This window comes from Empidonax traillii, unplaced genomic scaffold (genome assembly GCF_003031625.1).
Source record: "Empidonax traillii isolate 1590-97213 ecotype Southwest subspecies unplaced genomic scaffold, ASM303162v1 scaffold97:size1219025, whole genome shotgun sequence".
Taxonomy (NCBI): domain Eukaryota; kingdom Metazoa; phylum Chordata; class Aves; order Passeriformes; family Tyrannidae; genus Empidonax; species Empidonax traillii.
Window position 1 is genome coordinate 1066966 of NW_020955290.1, and position 20459 is coordinate 1087424.

Genomic DNA, 20459 nt, shown 5'->3' on the forward strand with positions numbered 1-20459 from the left:
TCAAACAAAAATACTGAAGTTCTGATTTTATAGTGTTTATATGTAGCAGTCATAAATTCATACTATTGATGACTTGCACATCACTGAAGACATGGACATTCTTTAATTTAGAATTTTTGTCTGGATGGTATTTTCACATTTTTTTCTCATACCATTCAGTGTCAAATCGTTTAGACAGTCAGTATACATGTCCCTTGTTTGCTTTTATTAAGATAAATGTTTTGCAGTAATGCCTTTGTAACTGACATTTTAAGAAGTTTCAAACAAAACCTGATCATTTTTTCCTCAATTTCATTTTTTCACCAATTTTTTCTTGCAGTTAATGCCTGTAATCTGTAAGCTTGCAGTCTGTGCGCTTGGCATGGCTGGCAAAGAACAAAAAGTGCTCTGGTCCAGAAAGCTTTTGATATTCAGTGCCTCAGCTCTCAAGTGAATTTCAGTATATAAGTCATCAGTTGACAATATGTCTGTGAGGAAGGTGTTTCCTGATTCTAAAAGCATATTCAAAGTCAGGTCTTCCACAGAGGAGGGTATCTAAGCAGTAAAACCCCTTCTGTAGACACACTTTCCAGCTCCTGTCCTGCTGAGGGATTTCAACCACCCCGACATCTGTTGGAAAAGTAGTATGACAAGCTGGGGACAATCCAGGAGACTCCTGGCATGCACAAGGGATAACTTCTTAAGCCAGGTGATAGATAACCCTACTAGAGTAAACACATTACTAGATTTGACTGTCACCAATGTAAGCAAGCTAATTGGAGGTGCCATGTTTGGAGGCAGCCTGGTCTGCAGTGATCAAGCATTAGTGCGATTTGTAGGATACAGATCAGGTAAGGATTCAAGTCAGGCACCTGAACTTTAGGAAGGTGGACTTCCAGCTTTTCATGGAGTGGGATCCCCTGGGATACTGCCCTCAGGAACAAGGAAGCAGAACAGATCTGTAAGAAAGTCTTCTATAGAGCGCAAGAGCTAGCGATCATCAGGAGCAAGAAGTCAGGCAAAGAAGGCAAGAAACAGCACGGCTGAGTACAGAACTGCTGGTCAAAATAAAGGGAAAGAAGCAAATGCAAAGACAAGTGGAAACAAGGACAGTTGACCTCGGAGGAGTATAGAGAAGTACAGTTGTGTAGGGAGGGAGTGAGTAAGGCCAAGGCAAAGCTGTAAATCGATGTGGTAAGGGATACAGAGAATAACAGGACAGGTTTCTACAGATACATTAATGAGAAAAGGAAAGTCAAAGAAGGTGTACTCCCTCTGATAAACAATGCTGGTGAACAGGTAACAATGGATAAGGAGAAAGCTGAGATACTTAACATTTTTGCCTGAATCTTTAATGGCAACCTCTCTTCCCACACTGCTCTAGTGGATGAAGAGCAGGATAGGGACTGGGGCAGCAGAGTTGCTCCCATGTAAGCAAAGGTGGAACTTGAATGAGCACAAGTCTATGGGACCCGATGAGATGCATCCCAGAGTCCTGAAGAAATTGGCTGAGGTAGTTGCAGAGCCACTCGCCATACTTGAAAAGCCATGACAGTGAGGGGGAGTCCTGGGTGTCTAGAAAAATGGAAACATTGTACCCATCTCTAAAAAGGGTAGATAGGAGGATGCTGGGAACTACTGACCTGTCAGTCTCCGCTCTGTTCCTGGGGAGATCATGGAACACATCCTCCTGTCAGAAGTTACGATAAGGCACATGGAGGACAGGAAGGTGATTCAAGACCTGTCTGACCAACCTAGTGACTTACTGTGATGGAGTAATTACATTTATTGGGTAAGGGAAGAGCTTTGACACAATACAGAACTTCTGTAAAGCCTCTGACATGGTCCCCACAACATCCTTCTCTCTGAATTGAAGGGAGATGGATTACACAGGTGGATTGGTGGGTCAATTAGGAATTGGTCACATCCAGAGGGTAGTGGTCAATGGCTCAGAGTCCCAATGGACTTCAGTGACAAGTGGTGTTCCCTCAAGGGTCTGGTTTAGGACAGTTTTATTTAATATCTTTATTAATGATATCGACAGAGGGATTGAGTGCACCATCATCAAATCTGCAGATGACACTAAGCTGAGTGGTGCAGTTGACACACATGAAGGATGGGATGTCATCCAGAGGGATCTGAACAGGCTCAGGAAGTGGACCCATGGGATTGTCATGCAGTTCAGTAAGACTGAGCGCAAAGTGCTGCACCTGGGTCAGGGAAATCCTGATACAGGCTGGGGGATGAGCAGATCTAGAGCAGCCTTGGCAAGAACAACTTGGGGGTGCTGGTGGATGAGAGTCTGAACATGACCCACCAATGTGCACTTGCAGCTGTGAAAGCCAATGCATGAGATGCATGTTAATAAATACCAAAGGAGCATGTGACATTTCTGTCACTCAGTGCTGCTTAGAAAGCAGTAGCAATGTGAAAAGCAGGCTACTCTGAGCACTGAAGATTGCCATTGAAAATTTCATGCTCCAAGCTGTTACTTTTGCTACTCTCTCAGAGAAAGGGCCATATGACATTTCCAGGATATTTCACCACCTCCTCTGGATTCAGGGCCAAGGATGGGAGAAGAGAGCTTATTACAGAGCCCTTTATAAACAGTTTTATTGTCCATGTTGTTTGCTGTTTTCACCTGGGGAAACAAATGTGCTAACCTTACAGAGTGCCCTAACCACCTGGGCTAGAACAGCATTTTGCTCCTCGTTTCAAACAGCTGGGTAAAATTAAATGAATACAGTTATTTTCACATTCTTAATGGTGCAGATACTTTTTTTTTTACTACTGCCTGTTGTCCCTCTGCTCTCTAATATGGAGGAGGTCTCATTTTCACTCTGTTACAACCTTGGCCTTCCATGGGATGCCAAGGGGACGTTTCAGCATGGTGGTGAATCTTGATTTCCAACATGCCTGGGGTCTTTCTTTCAAGAATTCCCTAATAGAATTTTGGCAGTTCATTCGTGGCTGGTCCTTTAGTTTTCTCCCCTACATTCTCTCTAAGTTGTTTCCCATACTGCTGCTATTCCCCACCTGAAGTTTTAGGCATACCCTAAAGGGGGCTGCCACACTGCTGGCCTCTCTCAGTGGTCAGCTATTGATCTGGGTACTGAGCCAGCCCATCTCCACCATCAAACTCTTGCTCTTTCCCCTGGCACACACTTCATATGCCTGAACATATACACCTACACGTGGAGGTGCAGTATTAATCCCTAACTGGCTTCTAGTTGCCTCTTTTGAGACCATTTTAGGAATGAGGGTTTTAAGACAAAGCACAGTGAAAACCATGCAAAATTTACAGATAAATTGGTCCTTAAAAAACAAGGATCATGTCTAAAAGTGTGAGCAGCCTGTATGAGAGAAAATGCAATAATATTACATGGGGTTTCAACAGTAAACTTCTAGCTAAGAAGAGCAACAACTACTGTAAAAATTATGAAAGCAATCACCATGATAACTCCTTGCTACAACTCTGCCCCATGCTCTGGTCCCACTATCAGTGAGAAATGTTGTTTCTTACAGGCATACCATTAAATATTAAATGTTCTGGCTGGGTTAAACTGTTCTGCCACAGAGCTATATATGTAGGCTTGATGGCGCTAAAAATACTGATGATTTGGTTTGCAGGTTATTAGTTGTTGCAGTTGTAAATATGTTGTCATGCAAATGCCTAGATTATCCTGTTTTATGAAAGCAGCTACTTTTTCATTAATCTCTGGGGCTGTATTTTAAAAATGAGACATTCTTTCCAAAGCTTAGCAGTCATATAGAAAGCATGTAAAGTCATATTCAGTGCTAATGCTATTCAGTGGTTTTTCAGAAGAGCTCAGTATCTGTTATACAAGCTTTTAGGTAGACAGGTCAGGTCAATGTGAAGAACAAACTATTTCTTAAGAAATCCACTTTTTGCTGAAGGATGAATATACTTTTGCAAATCCTTTGGGTCAGGCACAAACATATGTTGTTTATTGCATAAGTGCCTTGTATCTTTGGCTTAGAATGTTTTGCGGGAATATGGCTTAGGATCTTTCTGGGAAATATGGCTTATTATGTTCCTAAAACAGTACTAGTTGCTCCAGTCATGATAGACAGGAGCAGGACAATTCACAGCCAGTGATGACACACACACATGCACTGAGGGAGTGTGTTTTAAGGGTTTTTAGGTTCACAAGGCACTTCAAAAATATTGTCATACAGAGGTCAGTAACTGTGTGTCTAATGCTGGAAAATCTGGCGCTATTTATTCCAAGTGCATTTTTTTCTGGTTGCCAAGTAGATGCAACTGAATCCTCTCTTTACTGGTCTACTTCCTGTGTTGTCTTCATGAAATCAGAGAGATCAAGAACAGGTCAGTCAAAATTACTGAAACTGTTGTTTTCAGTTGATTATCCTTGACTTAGTCTTATGTCTTGTTCTTACTAAGGATCAAAAAATGATTCTCTGAAATGTAATCAACTGTCCATCTTCCTGAACCACCGGTGCAGGGAGAAGCATTGCTTGAAAAATGCTCATAGTAAAGGAAACAGGAAGAAATTTAAGAGATGGGAAATAAAAGTGTTAAAACTTTGTGTGTAATATAAGTGGGTATCCAATTATATGCTGTTTAATTAAACTCATAATTATTTCTCCCTCATGAATCTTTGCTTAAATGGCTTTCCCTTCTGTTGATAGCCTTGAACAACATATAAGATTTTTTTCATGTGGAGTGCAGGAGTAAATAAACTGGGGAAACGGCAAATTCTCTGTCTGTAGAGTCCAGCCTAGTGTTTTCTGAACAGTAGCAGTACAGTCCACATGTTACACGATGATGCCACAGTAAAACATTCATACTCGATGTTTCCCAAAAGAATAAAAGAAAACATACAACAAGCGGAAGGAAAATATAGCTGGAAAATTATGTCTTGTTCCTCAACTCCTGAAACTCAGCTGCAGAGCTTGACTCTGCCCTGAACACCACCCAGTCCACTCTTACTGGAATCATTAGTCTGTCAGGCCAGAGTAAGTTGCTATTTTTCATTATGTGGTAAAGAGTTCCTTTTTAGCTCTTTTTAAAACATTAAAATGCATAGGGAGCCTGAATTTAGGTCTGTCTCTCACAACTTTAATGGTGGAGCTACTGCTATATTCGTATTTCAGAAGAGGCAAACAAAGCCAAAACTGACAAAATTCAAACCAATAATGTAACTAGTGTTTTATGAGATCCTCAGATTTCCTAAAGAGAGCTCTGGGTGCCTCTTCAACAGGATGAGAGAAGGTGGCTCAAAATTATATTTTGATGTTACACACCTATACAATTAATTAATTTTATCCTGCCCCACACAATCACTATAGAGGGAGGAATGGTAGATTTTACCTTCCCGGGTATCAAAGTTGCTGTTTTATTAAAGTAACCTTAAGCATTACTTCAAACACATATCCCATGAAATCTGCTTAAAAGAAATTTCTGTATTTACCAATAAGCCAACTAGGTGGAATGGTCTGGTCATCATTGACAAGGATCTCAATACACTAGAAAATTTCCATCTGATTGTCTGTACCATTCATCTCACTTGTCTGTTTCTCATATTCTCACAACTGAATGTGGAAATGAAAAGATGCTTTTGAATCACACGGTGGTAACTATGTTAGTAGATAGACATACCTATAAATTGCAAAAACTCTGTTTAGTGTCACTTACACTGAAGCACTGGCTAATATTGCAGTTAGTTAGACATACTGCATAGGGATCCTAAAATGTGCATTATATTCACCAGGCATCTTTCTCATTGGGGTGGATGTTTCTTTGGAAGGGCTGCTTCTACTATGAATATTAGTGGGACGGTAGGATTAATGGTGTACAGCTCGCTTTTCACCCTACATTTTAAAGACTCTAAGAAAAGACTGCCTGTCAATTAATGGAAACAAAGCTCTGTTGGACAGTGTAAAGCCAATTAATATAGATGGCACTGAAGGAAATGTATTAAAGACATGTAAAACTCCCAGTGTTATAGCCTCTCCTGCTCAGTGATACTACAAAACTGTAAATTTCTAAGCTCACCCCTTGCTGTTGCACAGCATTTCTAAGCAGTTTTCCTCTGTGCACCGGATAGAGGTTTCTAGATAGCAGATGTATTTCTGAATGTTCAGTTCCATATAGATTTTAGAAAATTGTGGTCAATTTCTTAAACAGATTAGATCAAGACACATTTCCTATAGAAAGGCATTTTAAGGCACACCAAAACCAAATCACTACCGATGCTGAAGTTTACATATAAAGATGTTATAACAGGTGAATCGGTTGGCCCTGTTCCACTTAATACCTGGGGAAGGGGACATGTTTGTGTCTCTACATGTTCCGGTCCTAAGTGGATTCCATCATGCCTGGTGAAGTTCTACAATAGCAATTAATTATCACCATGATCTCGCTCCTCATCATCCTCACCTTAAGCCTTCAGACCATCAGCTTGTACCCGCCATCTCCCACGCCTGGGTTACAACCGACCATACCAACATGTGGTTCTCTCTAGCTAAGTCTTTGAATACTGCTTCAGTGTGCCTCTCAGTTTCAGACCCTTCCAACCCTTTAAAAACATTTTTACTCGCAATACCTTGGTCCCCTAAAAAATCTCAAGATTCCAAGATCTATTTTCTATATGGTGTAATGGTCTAGGCAGAAACAAAAACCAAGGTGTGCCCTGTTTCCCCAAACCCCAAACCTCTGAAACCATTTTGCAAACTCTCAACAATTACCCAGAAGAATTGGAAATTTAAGGTACTCTCCCCTCAACACATTGTTTCTATTTTTATACAAAAAACAGAGTGGAAAAGTAAAGAGCAGTTTAATGTAACATCTCCTGGAGCCTATTCCAGTTTTGACTTCTGGTGCAAGGAAAAGATACCCTTTAAAACTGAATCTATGACTTCAGGCAACATAATAGATGTTGCAAAAATAAAGGCCAGTCTCTTATAGATTGTCAAGTGAAGCTGCTAAAAGAACACTGTAAAAAAGCCTTAGAGAATTTGTGACATACAAAGAAGCTGGGACTTTGAGCTTCTCTTGTACAGATAAAGGAAGTCCTTTAATTCTCTTACATTTCTCATAATTATTTTGTGCTTCAGGATTAAAATGAGCATTATGCAATAAGATACGTGGAAAGAGTAGATTCTCAGAGAATTCATCTGGTAAATGGCCTTTGAGGTTAAAGTTCAGAAGTAAAGTAGGATGCAGGATTCAGTCTTATGTGAGTCTTATGCCATTAAAAAATGTCGGCACAACAGGCTTTGAAACATTGCGTATGTGAAAAAATGATTGTCCTAAATAATCTAGTCTGAAATTCAGTTAAAGAACAACTGTTCCCTTATTTGCTGGCAAAGTTACTGTAAATCAGAAGTGCTGCAAAACTGGATCATTTGACTTCTGACTTTGAATAACTCCAGCCACACATCCTATTTGCTCATCCATGCAGGATTATCTGCTCTTCTCTCAAGATCTTCTCTAATACATTTTGATAGAATATATTGACCAGTTTGATCAAAACAGGCCATGCTTGGAGTTTAGAGGCAGATCCTAAGTTCTTGTTCTTGTATGAATGAGTTTTCCCTCATTAAAACTGGTGATATTTCTTTGTGAATGCTGCTTCCATAGCTCAGAAATTTGTCTCTACTACTGCAATTGATTTGACTGGAAAAGCACATCTTTCTTAAAGGGAATGTTTAATTCTCTTAGTCGAGATAGTTTTCTGCAGTTTCTTGGTGACTGTTTGTCATACTTAGTGCCATGATCATTTTTATCTTTGATTACCGCATGAAAGGTAATTTTTGAAATTCAGATTATATGAGCACACATTACATGATAAAACAAATTATAGTGCAGATTAAATATAATTTTAAAATAGATTTTTCTTCAATATTCACCTGTTTTAGTTTGTGAAAGACCCTACCGAGTTCATTTCCATTATTCCTGATTTCTTCCATGAATGAGAGAAGTATTAGGCTCCTTAAGATTATATAATCTAATCATATGCCTGGCTCAGTGAAGGCTACTCAGATAAATTTACCATATACAATCGTTCTTTCAATGTTTTGAAAGAAAAGCTTTTTCTATGAAGATTCAGTCTATATATGGATTTGAATTTTGAGTTACCAACTGTCAGGAATTTAAACTAGAAGGTCACTAAATCCCACCAGTTGTAAACACAGGAAATAAAAATAAGTTCATTTTTCACCTGTTTCTCTGACAGTGAGAATTTTTTCTGCCTAGCTTGAAAGGAGACTACTATCTGTCTTGTTTCACTGCTTCCTGTATTTCTGCCGTTTTGCAACTGTTTAATCCATCAAGTAGAAACTGCTGCTCTTTGCATAGGGAGCTGCAGTGCGCAGAAATTTAATATGAAACACAATAGCCTCCTAGTTATTAATATTTTAATTTCTTCCAGGATTTTAGTGGTTGCTTATAAATACATTTTTGTTACAACATAATAGTGCATTCATGATCACGACTGTATACAGGTAGAAGTTGTTCACTTTTCTCAAATATTTGCAAGAAACATAAACAAAAAACATATGCTTCAAATATTTCACTGAATACCTTTTTCCACTTCTGTGCATATGTTGCAGCTATTTGAGCCCTGTGCTTTTTCAAAATCCTACCATTTACATGATTTATGACATATTCTTTATCTTTCTGTATTTTTAAGTGTACTTTTTGCCCTAAACTGAAGATTTTTTTTTTTCCTCAACACTGATCCTCATATCTCCATCTCTCTGATTGTCACAAGAACAATTCCAGCTTTTAAATGTATCATTAGGGGTTTTTGTGCTGTAGTCCTTGCTGTTTCTCTGCATTGCTAATCTTTATTAACTTGGCCCCCTGAGGGGGGGGGCAAGTACTCTGTATCCTTTGCATACAGAAACACTCTGTGGCTGAGTGGGTGTTCCATCCACATGGCATCTTCACTATTGTTTGGATATTCAAAACTGTCTTTCAAAAGAAGGAAGGGATTACTCCAGTGCTTAAATATCTTGCTGGCTCAACATTTCAAAGTGTGCTTTATGCTGTCCATGCATTTTCATTAACAGCTAGCATAAGAGATGGGCTAAAACCCAAAAACTTTGAATCCAACTCCTCTCCTTCCTCCGTGCCTCATCTTGTGGAAACTTTTGAAAGCTGAATCCAGACACAGAGCTGAGTGCTGCAAATTGGAGAAACCCAAATCCTACCTCCACCTTAGGAGTTTTCCAAATCTTGATCCAAAATGTATTTCCTAGTCCTATTTTTTTTTAGCTCATTTCTTTGTAAGATTTTTAAAACTTGCATATCCTTTCCTTCATGGTACTTTGGCAGTTTAACATGATTTATTTTAGGTTTGCTTACGATGGTCTAAGCTTGACTCTAGAAAGTGAATTTTGAATAGAAGAAAATTGAAGTGTAATTTAATCCCATTTGCTTTACAAAAGCTAAAAGCCATATAAAGAATTACCTATGCTCTACTGCCATATAAGGAAAAATGAACAAAAGCCTTGCATATTAGAGATCCAAAGAGGCTAAAAAGCCTATTAGTGGTTTTTTGTTTGAGTTCGTTTTCATCAGTAAAGTCATTTATAACTCATGCAGACTTTCAGATTGAGTAGTTTACAAAAATATACACTCTGTTCCTGCAGTATTCAAACGCATTATCATCAGCCCCAAGTCTTGCTGTGTAATATTTTTAAAATTATAGGCCTGATAGCTTGATGAGTCTTCCAATAATTCCATACAACCTGTTTGCATCTGCTGTCAGTATCTGACCCTTAAAGATCACGTTTTCTGGTTATTTTTTGCAAACAGTGACCCTAGAAACTTTTATGGAAAAGAAACATTGACTTAACATCTGAAGCTGGGCCTGTGATTTAAACCCACCACTGGATATAAAACCGTTCATGGATTTGCAAGACCTGTGGGCACAGAACAGGTCTCTTAACTTGCTTGAAGTTCACTGCAAATCTGGACATTCTGTGAGGTAGTGGAAATGTTCTGAAGTTCAAAGCCTGGATGTAAACAAGGCTTCTTGCACAAGTTTCTGAAAGTAGACTTCAAAAGCAGCACAAAAGCAGCACGAGGGAAACTGTCTCATGTGAAGAAAAAAATTTGGAAGTTATAGGCTCACCTTCCAGAAAGAGATTATGAGTGGCCCAGAGTCATGTGAGAATCCACTCACAGACAGGCACTAGGATGATTCTAAAAGCAGGAATCCACTTTAGTCTGCCCATAAGGAGCATGTCCAAAAGTTGAGGAGGTGTATTAAAGGTATGCAAGTGGCACCCTGGGAAAGGATTACGCTTGAGAGAGAAAGGATAATAGAAAAATGATAGATAAGTGCTTGTTTGTCTTACCTGGCATTCTCTGTCAAAAAAAGGAGGAAGGAATTTTGCATCTCCTGTTGCAGAATTTCCCTATTTTGCTGTTGTAATTTAGGTTCTCAGGCATCTCAGTTCAAGATGTTTGGCTCACCCACAAAATTGCCACACCCTTCCAATGAAAAAAGGTGAACACTGTCTTAAATTGTTGTGAAAAACACTGCAAGAGTCTAAAAACTTTTAGATATTTTGGTGAGATTTTGGGTTGGATTTTTCTACTGCCAAAGGTCAAGGTCTATTATTGAAACATAACAGGTATCATAATTCATAAGGTAAATGGTGACAATCTAATATGGGAAGAGAGGAGTTCTTTGTAGCTCATAATTTCAATAGTGTAGTTAAATTTCAAGAAAGAAACAGTCCTCATATAGGAATTCATTCCAACTGTTTCCACAGTTTGCATGGAGGAAGGAAGCGTTCAGCTCAAAATGTTTCATGTGAAAGGGCCTCATCAGTCTGATTTCTGTCCAGTCAAACAAAATAGATTGAGTAGTGTCACCCCTTTCTTGGGACTTTGTCTCATGTTAGATGTAGAGACTGATGCAGGTGAACACAGAGAGAGCACAGCACACTTGTTCTAAAGTGACATCATTGCACCCCACTGCTCACAGCAACCAACTACTCAAAAAAGGTGAAGCTCTGATGAGTCTGAAGGCTCAACTGTGTATCTATTGCCTTGTTGGGTGTGAACGAGGATGTTCTTACTCCTCAGAACTATCCTGCTCTTGCTATTGTACATTTGAGTTTTATCTCAAGTTGGAGGTGTAGGTAGAGGTTTTGTATACATCAGTACCTTTGAGGTATGTGCTTTAGTAATCACTCATCATGTATGTCTGAGTGAGCTTTACCTAGACAGTCCAGAATATTACAGTCCTTATAACTTTCATTCTAGTTTCTTTCACATCTTCTGAAGGTACACAAAGACAGACACACATAAATGCAAATCTTGACTAAAGCTCCTTATAAAGCACTGGCTCCCTCACACTTCTCACTTTCAATACTTGCACAAACTTCCAGGTTCCCAGAAACCAATCCAGGCTTATAAAAGAAAAAAAAAATCTAAGAATAACTATTAACTAAAAAAGTAGAAAGAAATAAAAAACTCTGGTTGCTACAGATGGCAAAAAAGAGGCTGAACTGCCAGGAAGAGACAGGTGGCTTCTGAGTGAGAACGGTAACATATTCTCCCCAGGGAGATCAGCTCCAAAGCTGAGTTCACTCTTTCCTGCAATAAAGCATATTGATGTTAACAGTTTTCTTCTGCCTGCCCGTGTGTTTTTCAAATTAAGTATTGTTAAATCTGCAGAGTTTAGAATACTGCTTCAGATATAGTCCTTTGCTTCTACTTCCAATTCATATATCTGCCATAGGTGCAGTACAGTGCTGATAACGAGCTATGCTTCTCTCAAACAGATGTAAACTGACTTAATTTAACCCCTGTCAGAAGAGAAGAAGAACTGGTACAGGTAACCAGTTCAAAAAGTGGAAAGGGTAATTTTCAGGACTTGGAGTAGCATGTATTTATGCACTCTTCCCTGAGATGGTGAAGGGCTTATATTTGTAGCATCAGGGTTTGCAGGTGACATATTTGCATATTTATACTCAGAAAGTGATGCTGAATGCAATCCTGGACTCACCAATCTCCAGTATCAGTTTTTGCAAATTATTTTAAATGTTTCAGGACTTTATCTGTAGCATTAGGATTTTGCAGAAAAAAACCTGTGTCTTACTGGTGAAACAACATACTGGGCATGGTAGGCACCATCCAACTTTGGCTAACACATCCCTTGAAGTTTGATCTTCCGCTTCAAGTAAGTCTTTTATTGCTCTGAATTCTTGTATTCATTTGGGGTGCATGACAGAGAAAATGTGGGCATGTACAGGGCCTAAGGTTTTGCACTATTCAGGCAATGTTACCTTGTTTTTAGGGCTTATTTTCCTTTTGACTATAGGCTTTATTTTTTAGTATATATACATTCAAAGAAGAAATACCACATCCCATGCCTCCAAACTACTGTTCCATATATAGAATGAACTTTCAGTAAGACAAATAAATCAACTCCATATGAAATGCACATAGGCAGTATAACAAAACCCTGGACAGTATATGATATGGTCAGCTCCAGAAAACTTTCAGGCATTTGAAGTAATTTTTCAGTAAATCTACATTTCTATTTCAAAGGTTTTTTAATTGGTTTTTGGGTTTCTTTTTGGTGTTTGTTTGTTTGTTTTTTCAGTTAGGAATAATTCAAATGAGCCTTTAGGTAGGTGCAACACTGTTTAGTAGAAATTGGCAGAAATTGGGCACGACTACTCATTAAAGCTGTATGCAAGAATTTGAGTAGACCTTTCCCTTGGACTTGATTCAGAGGAGTTTCCATTCCCTGAATTTCACTTTGATTTCTACATTTAAGTATATGCAGGAAACTGAAAGCCAAACTGTTAGAAGAATGATATTTATGTGGTTTCATGAAAAAATTACAGGGTTTGCATGAGGTCGTTGTGAAAAAATTGCAGCTGCATTTTAGAATCTGGTCTGAATTTTAAATGTGAAACAAAATATCAGTCCTGGTGAATTTCTCATGTCTTACAATGCTGTTATAAATAGCATGCTACTCTGCTACTGATTAGACACATATCTTGAATAAACAAAGCTCTTTAGAACTAAGTCACCTTTTTAGCATGTATGAACATTGCAGGCCACATAATTTCATAACAAGATACTCAACTCATTACAAGAAAGAAATTGACATTCTTGAGTGCATCCAAAAAAGAGCAATGAAGCTAGTGAAGGGTCTGGAGCACAAGTGTTGTGAGGAGCAGCAGTGGGATCTGGGATCGTTTAAGCTGGAGGATAGGAGACTAAGGGGAGACTTGACTTATCACTCTCTACAACTGTGAATGGGTGGTTGGTTTCTACTCCCAAGTAACAAGGGGTAGAAGAACAAGAAACAACCTCAAGTAGAATCAGGGGATGTTTAGATTGGATATTAGGAAACATTTCTTCACTGAGATGGCTGTCAGGCACTGGAACAGGCCTGAAGTGAACAGGCCAGTGGAGTGGTTGAGTCACCATCCCTGAATGTATAAAAGATTTGTAGATGGGTGTAAAGCCCCAGGTCAAGCCATACTCTGCCCTGACAGTTTACTTACATTTAAGACTCCCAGGAGTTCCCACTCAAAATTCTTGCAGAGCCTTTGGTTCTTTAATACTTTAAATTCACGTAAAGAGAAAATGCTACATGTGTTTCCCAAGAGACTTCTTTAAATTTAGTGAGAAAATAGGTGTTTTGGCAAAAGGTTCACAGGAGTAACACACAACCAAAGAAAAGCACCCAGCAAACAGCAATTCACAACTTAGTGAAATACAAGCTATTGGTTTTAAGTTATCCACAAGAGATTACGGAAAGAATAAAGAAATGAAAGAGATTAAGAAAAGAAGTAAAGAGAGAGGTTAGAAAAAGAGATTTGTATAGGTACCACCAAGAGGTCACACGTTTGCAGGTCCCAGGAGAGATGGCAGGCAAAGATGGAGGCCCTGTGCACCTCTATTTATGTGCCCAGGACACTGTGGCCACCCCTCCCAGGCAGGGAGACCAGTTCATGGACCACTCAGTGCCCTCCTGGCTGGAGTGAGGGGTGAGTTGGCCAGCCAGAGGCTCCAAGGGGTGCAGCGTGGGCGGGCTGCCAGATGGGCCTTTGCGACTGGCAGGCACACAGCCCTGAGCCATGTGCTTCCTGAGCTGGCCTGCTGGCTGCACAACACGGACCTTCTGACTCTGGAGGCCTGGCCCCCTCCCTCGACACAGAAGCTGGTTGATTCCACCCAATTAATAAATAACCCAGGGAGATACAAACCGATCTCTCACAGTTAGGGACATGGTTTAGTGGTGGACTTAGCAGTGTTAAAAGTCATGGTTGAACTTGGTGATCTGAAAGGTCTTATCCAATCTAAATAATTCTATGATTCTGTCCTTCGATAAACTTTATTCTCTTGCCATCATTCTCCATGCAGCTGCTGCAGTGGAGGTCCATCATGAGAACACTGGCAGAATACATGGAGTCCAAATATAATTCACTTATTCCAGCTTTGATGATATAGTTGTCTATTGAGACTTCTGTACTGATAACAAGAGTATCCAAAACTTCCTTTTAAAAAAAAATCTGTATTTTCCAAAGTCGAACAAGAAGTGCCCAAAATGAGGTATTCAGAAATGGACATTTGTAGTGTAAGTGGAACATCTCCAGCTTAAAATTGGACTAAGAGAAAGAAAAAAACCACAAACCACAACAAAAACCCCAAGCACATGGTTATGAAAGTTGTTCCATCCATTGTAAGTCACGTAAACATAACTGCACCAGTTTATTATCAAAAAAAGCAGTCATGATTTATCTATTCGATATTACAAACCTTGCTGTTTACCTTAAAAAGTGTGCCTTGAGAATTTGACGTACAGGAATTCCAGGAACTACTTGTAAATACTTCTCCAATGATGTTAGTCTTCTTGTAGAAAAGGAATGGAGTATGGTGGAAAACATATAACAGTGGTGAGGAAATGTATGGAAAAAATCCTTTTGTGGAGTTCTCAGTTGTGTGTTGACACTGCTGGTGAAGCAAAGGACCTGGAGGCTTTGTGTTGGAGGTAGAATAATGGTGTTATTTATAAAAGGTACACTAGACTTCCAGCAGACATGTTCGGTTTCATGAGTTTTCAATATGAGCAGACTCCCTGGTGGGAGAGGACTCTTAGAACCCATTTTAGACCCTTTCTCATCCCTGCTATGTTCAGTCCAGCTAGTGCATTTTCCATCATAACCCCTTCTTACTGAGCCTTTTTAGTCTTTCTGGCTGTTTCCTTGCCTGACAAGTCCAAAGGTACCCAACCAAACTACTGCTGGTCAGTGCAAGCTGCAATCTGTTTCTCCCATTGTTCTTTCACTTCTTGTTTGAAATATCGTGCTTCAGCTTCATTTCCTAAAGCCCATCTCCATCTAGTTTATATCTTTTCTATTTTGGCCTTCAGATGTCTTCAGCGTTTATGTTCCAGTTCCTATTATGTCAGGTCAGACTACTTCTATCCTCCTATCTGACTTCTCAACATCTGTTACTCTTCTTTATTTCCCCCCTCAGTTCCTTCCCCTTCACAAACTCTGTATCACTCTCTATCTGTTCATCCAACTTTTGCTCCAGGATGGTTTTTATTTCTACTTATGTGTAGTTCTCTTAAATGGTCTGTAGTCTACTCTTACTCCCTTTTCTGTCCACAGTCCTTTGGCAGAGTTCACCTTTCCTCTGCTAGCTTCTGACTTCAGTCACTTTTCAGACTCAGCATCCAGCTCAGGCTCACATGTGAGAATGCCTACTCCATTTAGAAAGTTCTTGGATCCAGTTTGTAATATGTGCTTCAGAAAATAAACGAAATAGACAAGGGAAAAAAAAAAAAAAAAGTTGGATAGGGGCACAGCCTGCAAACTAAATTAATTCTGAACAGGGTTAGGGTTATTTGCCACTTCTATCTTAATACTTAAAAAGCAGAGTTCCCATCTTTCATGAAGTGTGTGAATCTTTGCCTTTCTGTGCAAAATTCTTCCTCTAGTAAGCCCACTTTCCTTCTAATGCAGAATAGGTTAGGTTTTAAAATTTCCCCAAAAAGATAGTGATGTAAAGACTGTCACTCAGTCCTGTTAAAAACATTCCTGCTTTACAGTTTTAGGGCAGATTCAGACCTCTTTATTGTTGGTATATTGTGTTGTAAAAGGGAGCACTTTTCTGTAAATACAAGGCTTTAGTAAAATGTGCATTCTCCCTGGAAGATTTCGGCATTTTCCGATTGGTGCCTTTTCTGGCACACATTATGTATCAGAACAGATTATGTTTCCCTCCTGTCTGCAACAATGCATGCTCAGGAGGAGAGCTACTGACCTAGCAATAAGCGTGAACAGTTCGTGGCAAGTGGTGAAGCGGAACTCCAGGAGCTGCAGGGAGAGCACTCCGTTCAGCTGTGCCATGCTGCCTGTCTCCTCCTCCTTCTCCTCCTACTCCTCCTCTCACACTCTCTCTTTCCTTCTCTTCTGTCTTCAGCTGTTACGCTTTCCCCAGACCCCTTGGCTTTGTTGTGCTGCGTGTCTGAATAGCAGGAGGGGGTTAGCCGGTCGCCGGCTCAGAAAGCTCTTCCCAGCAGGTCACCCCAACCCACCCACGCACTCCCGGGCCAGGAAACGCGCGCGGGGCTAATGGAGGCGGAGAAGCGGGGCTGAAGGTTTGCAGCAGCGCTGGGGGTGACAGGAGGCAGCCGAGCGCTCTGCAGCTTCGCGTGTCCCACCCCAGGTCCGGCAGGGGCCCGACAATGGAGTGTTGCCGCTGGACAGCCGCTGGCACCCTGCTTCTAGCCTCCCTTATCCTGGTAAATCCTCTTTCTTTCCTGCAAATGTGTATTGCCTATAGCTGGTATTATATCTTTGTGTATATATGCGAGTGGGTATGTTTTTAATCTCTTAGATTTTGTTTTAAACTAGTCGTGTAAATCTTACCCTCTCTAAAGTACTGCAGACTTGTAGCCTCGATATTGCGGGTTGCTGCAGATAGAACTGAGAAGTTGATGTTGGCATCGCTTTTCTAAACTTGGAGAGCAGTCACCTGTGAATGGTGATTTAACTGCTTGGGATTTAGAGAGGAGCTGTTTCTCCCCTCTTTGAATAAGACTGTATCACGCTGTAATGTTCCTGGAATTTTCTTTAAAAAAAAAAAAAAAAGAAAAAAAAAAGAAAAGAAAAAGGAGGGAGGAGGGAGTATTCTTCGGTTTGCACATGCAGAAAAAACAGGTACAGCATGTACGGAGCCTTTTCCTGAAGCCAGTTTAAATGAGCTGTAAGTAATTACAGCTGTAAATTAGTGCCGTAAGTCATTACAGAGTCAAGTTTATACCAACTTTTGAAAGATACGTTATGTGATACCTGGTATATTTCAGGCCAGTAATTGATCGTTACTCTATTATTTTCCTGTATACTTATCCCGATAGCGTGCTTTACAGCTGAGTGCTGTAGCTATGCTGTTTGATTGACCTTATATGTTCCATTTTGACTCATTTTTGTGAGTGGTATGTTTGCAATCAGGAAATCTGCAGTAAGGACATTAATAGGCATGGTCTTGATACCATAGTCATCTTAGCATACATTTGTTATCTTTTTCTGAAAATTTGCCTGAATGTAGTTGTTCAAGTAGCAAAGAACTATTAAAAGAAATGTATTAACTTTATAGCAGCTTGCGTCTTATGGATCTGTATAAAACAATTCAGGGTAATCATTGTAAACTAATCTTAACATGCGTTTTAGTAGCCACATGGGAACCCAAATAGTGGTATCATCCTATTCAAAATGCTTATTAAAAATTACTGTATTATTGAAAAAAACCAAAGAAACTTTTTGGTGTAGATTCACTAAATATTAATTGATTGCTAGAAATAATAATCTAAAAGTCTTATTTTGTTTAAAGGTCTATTTTCCATTTAAAATTCACACAAAACTGCATTAAGTCAGCATAGATTTTCTTTTGTTTATGAAAATGAGACATTTATGACCTGATGACTGTAATATATTATGAGCCATTCTTGCAGGACTGATTTAGGGAAGATCAACAGGAGATATGACTGAACAAGACTGTGTAAAGACTGTAGGATTTGGCCCCACGTTAAGTTCATACTCATAATATTTGTACATCACTCTGCTGCTTGTGAATTAAGTTCTCAGTCCCTGATTCATGAAAATAAATAGTACATTCTGCTGCCAACTATTATGCATTATATTCCACACTACTAGTTTGTATTTGTATGACTTACCCTACCTCAAGAGATTTGCCACCACCTCCCACCAAATCTCTTTGTGCCTTAAGAATAGTGATGTGAAGCAAGCTTAACTTTCTTTTTTGAATCAGACCATTCTTTTTCTCTTCCATAGTCAGGAAAATCTCTCACTTGCTTTCAGCAGGAGATTAGGTAAACATGCAAGTATTTGACTTACAGCTTGGCTAGAGATAAATTGTTGGCTACCTTGGTATACTTGTTCCTGCTGTAGTTTATTGCAGTATGAGTTCACAGAAGGCATGGTAGAAAGCTCATAGATGTTTTTGAGAAAAAAAAAAAACCTAATATCTAGGACACTAATATCCAGGTCACAGCAGGCCTGTGACCTGGATATTAGTGTCCTAGATATTAGTTTTAGTCAAGTAGATGGAGCAAGTTTGAAATGTATGACACTCAGTATTTGGATTAATGTGTATCACCTTGAATCTCAATAAAAACCCAACACCAGCAGCTTCTAGCACTCTAGTTTTCATCAGCAGAGGTTCCCAATTGTAATAAGGCTGTGCAATAAATACTTACAGGACTGGTCTTGTAATAATTTATCATATGTTCCTAAATTTTCATTAAGACACTGTAGAGCAAAGTAGCACCTAAAGTCTTTGTTCAGCATCCTTGTCTGAGGAAGGAGGTTGCACAGCCCGAGGACATGCACAGCCTATGCACATGTGATGCTAAGGTAATCTTAGCAGCCCTCAAGCTGTGACAAATCCATGGACAGCAACATCAATAACCTCTTCTGTTTCTCTCATTAGCAGGTGCCTGGAGTGGTATAGTAGGGAGTGTAGCTCACTACTCCATCTGGGTTCTTAACCTTCTTCGGAAAAAAATTGTATTCATTTTCAGTAGAGTGGTGCTTGAGTGAGGTGAGTGGTGGTCAGTAGTTTATTTTATTAACTGCACTAAAACTTGTGCCATACTCAGACATCCAGTTTCCCTGGCATAAATGTGGATTAGGTACTTCCATGGCATTTTGAGAATCTGAACCATGACACTATGATGCCTATCTTGAAAAAGTAGTATCAGACTGAAAGTAGCTTTCAAGTTTCTCATGAAGTTTCTCTCTTTCCAGAGGAAGACCATGTATGTGGAGAATTTTGCTTATTGCTCTGTGAACTTTTGCGTGCTAAGGAAATATTAGCATACCACTTTCAAGAGCAACAAAGGAAAGCAGGCATTCTGTTCCGAAGATTTTCCGGTGTATTAGTTTATAAATAAAAGCTTAACACAAGGAAATTATAGTTGTCCAACTCAAAGGAAATGTGACTAAAACCATAACCAGCCACGTGTTCAACCAAACTTGAAGTTACATCATGTGATGTCAGAAGGGCATTTAATCACATTTGCATTTGTTATTTGCATTTATTTGCATCTTTCAGCAGCTTTTTTTTTAGCCCTCTTTCTTGCTGTTATGATACTTACAGAAGTAAAAGTAGTAACTGTAATAAAGTGCTTATGTTTTTCTGCAGGATTTCTTTCTTTTGCTGTGCTAATTTATACGTGGAAAATAGTCAAGCACAGTAGTCCATTTCTTCCAGGCTCTTTGACATTACACTTCTTGATTATCTGTCTGGATCTGTCTTGGTTGACTACAAGCACAATTAGCCAGTGAAAGGAGTATAATGTTTCTTATTTACATCTTACTGTACAAAGCTTGACAGTTTTTCCTTTTGTGTGTAGATAGGTCTACCTGCTGCTGTAGTCTGCTCATTTCTACAACTGTAGCTGTACTGAGATTTTTCTTTCCAGTATGAGGTCTAAAGTAGACACATATATGTTCATGCATAATTATGTATGCGTACAGACTGTCATTTAATCACATCAGGTGGGTAAGGATGCACTGAAATACAAAGCTGAGATTTATTCATGCTACAGAGTGCATAATTTCTCACCATTGTGGTTTGTGACCAGTGCTGCTGTATTCCAAATATCTCATGTCTATAAACCAAAACAATTTCTTTTGTGAAGGACTAGATGCTAGTACGTATGTGTGATCAGAATTTCTTACTGTATTACTTTAGATTTCTATGTTTGGACCTATTTTATTGACCTCTTCTTTCAGATTTTTTTTTTTGTTTTTTAAGTATATAATTTGTTTACTCTTTTTCTGTCAAGTGCAGAGACTTGTGTGAGCTGAACTAAGGTTGTGCATTGGAATTTTTTTTTAGATTTCAGTGAATGGTTTTGGGTTTTAGTGAATAGTTTTTAAGTCAATACTTAATGTAGGCTGTTGAGCTACTGGTCTGC

The 20459-nt window shown here is 39.3% G+C and overlaps 1 protein-coding gene across 2 annotated transcripts in view; it reads left to right on the top strand.

The window, feature by feature from the left end:
• The first annotated feature begins 16433 nt into the window (after positions 1-16433).
• Positions 16434-20459, top strand: part of LOC114056567 (ADAMTS-like protein 1) — a 116425-nt gene continuing 112399 nt past the window's right edge. For both annotated transcript variants that reach the window (XM_027881865.1, XM_027881866.1), the window contains exon 1: positions 16434-16760. In XM_027881865.1, coding sequence (XP_027737666.1) covers positions 16704-16760 — 57 coding nt within the window. In that variant the 5' untranslated portion in view covers positions 16434-16703. The remainder of the gene's footprint in view (positions 16761-20459) is intronic.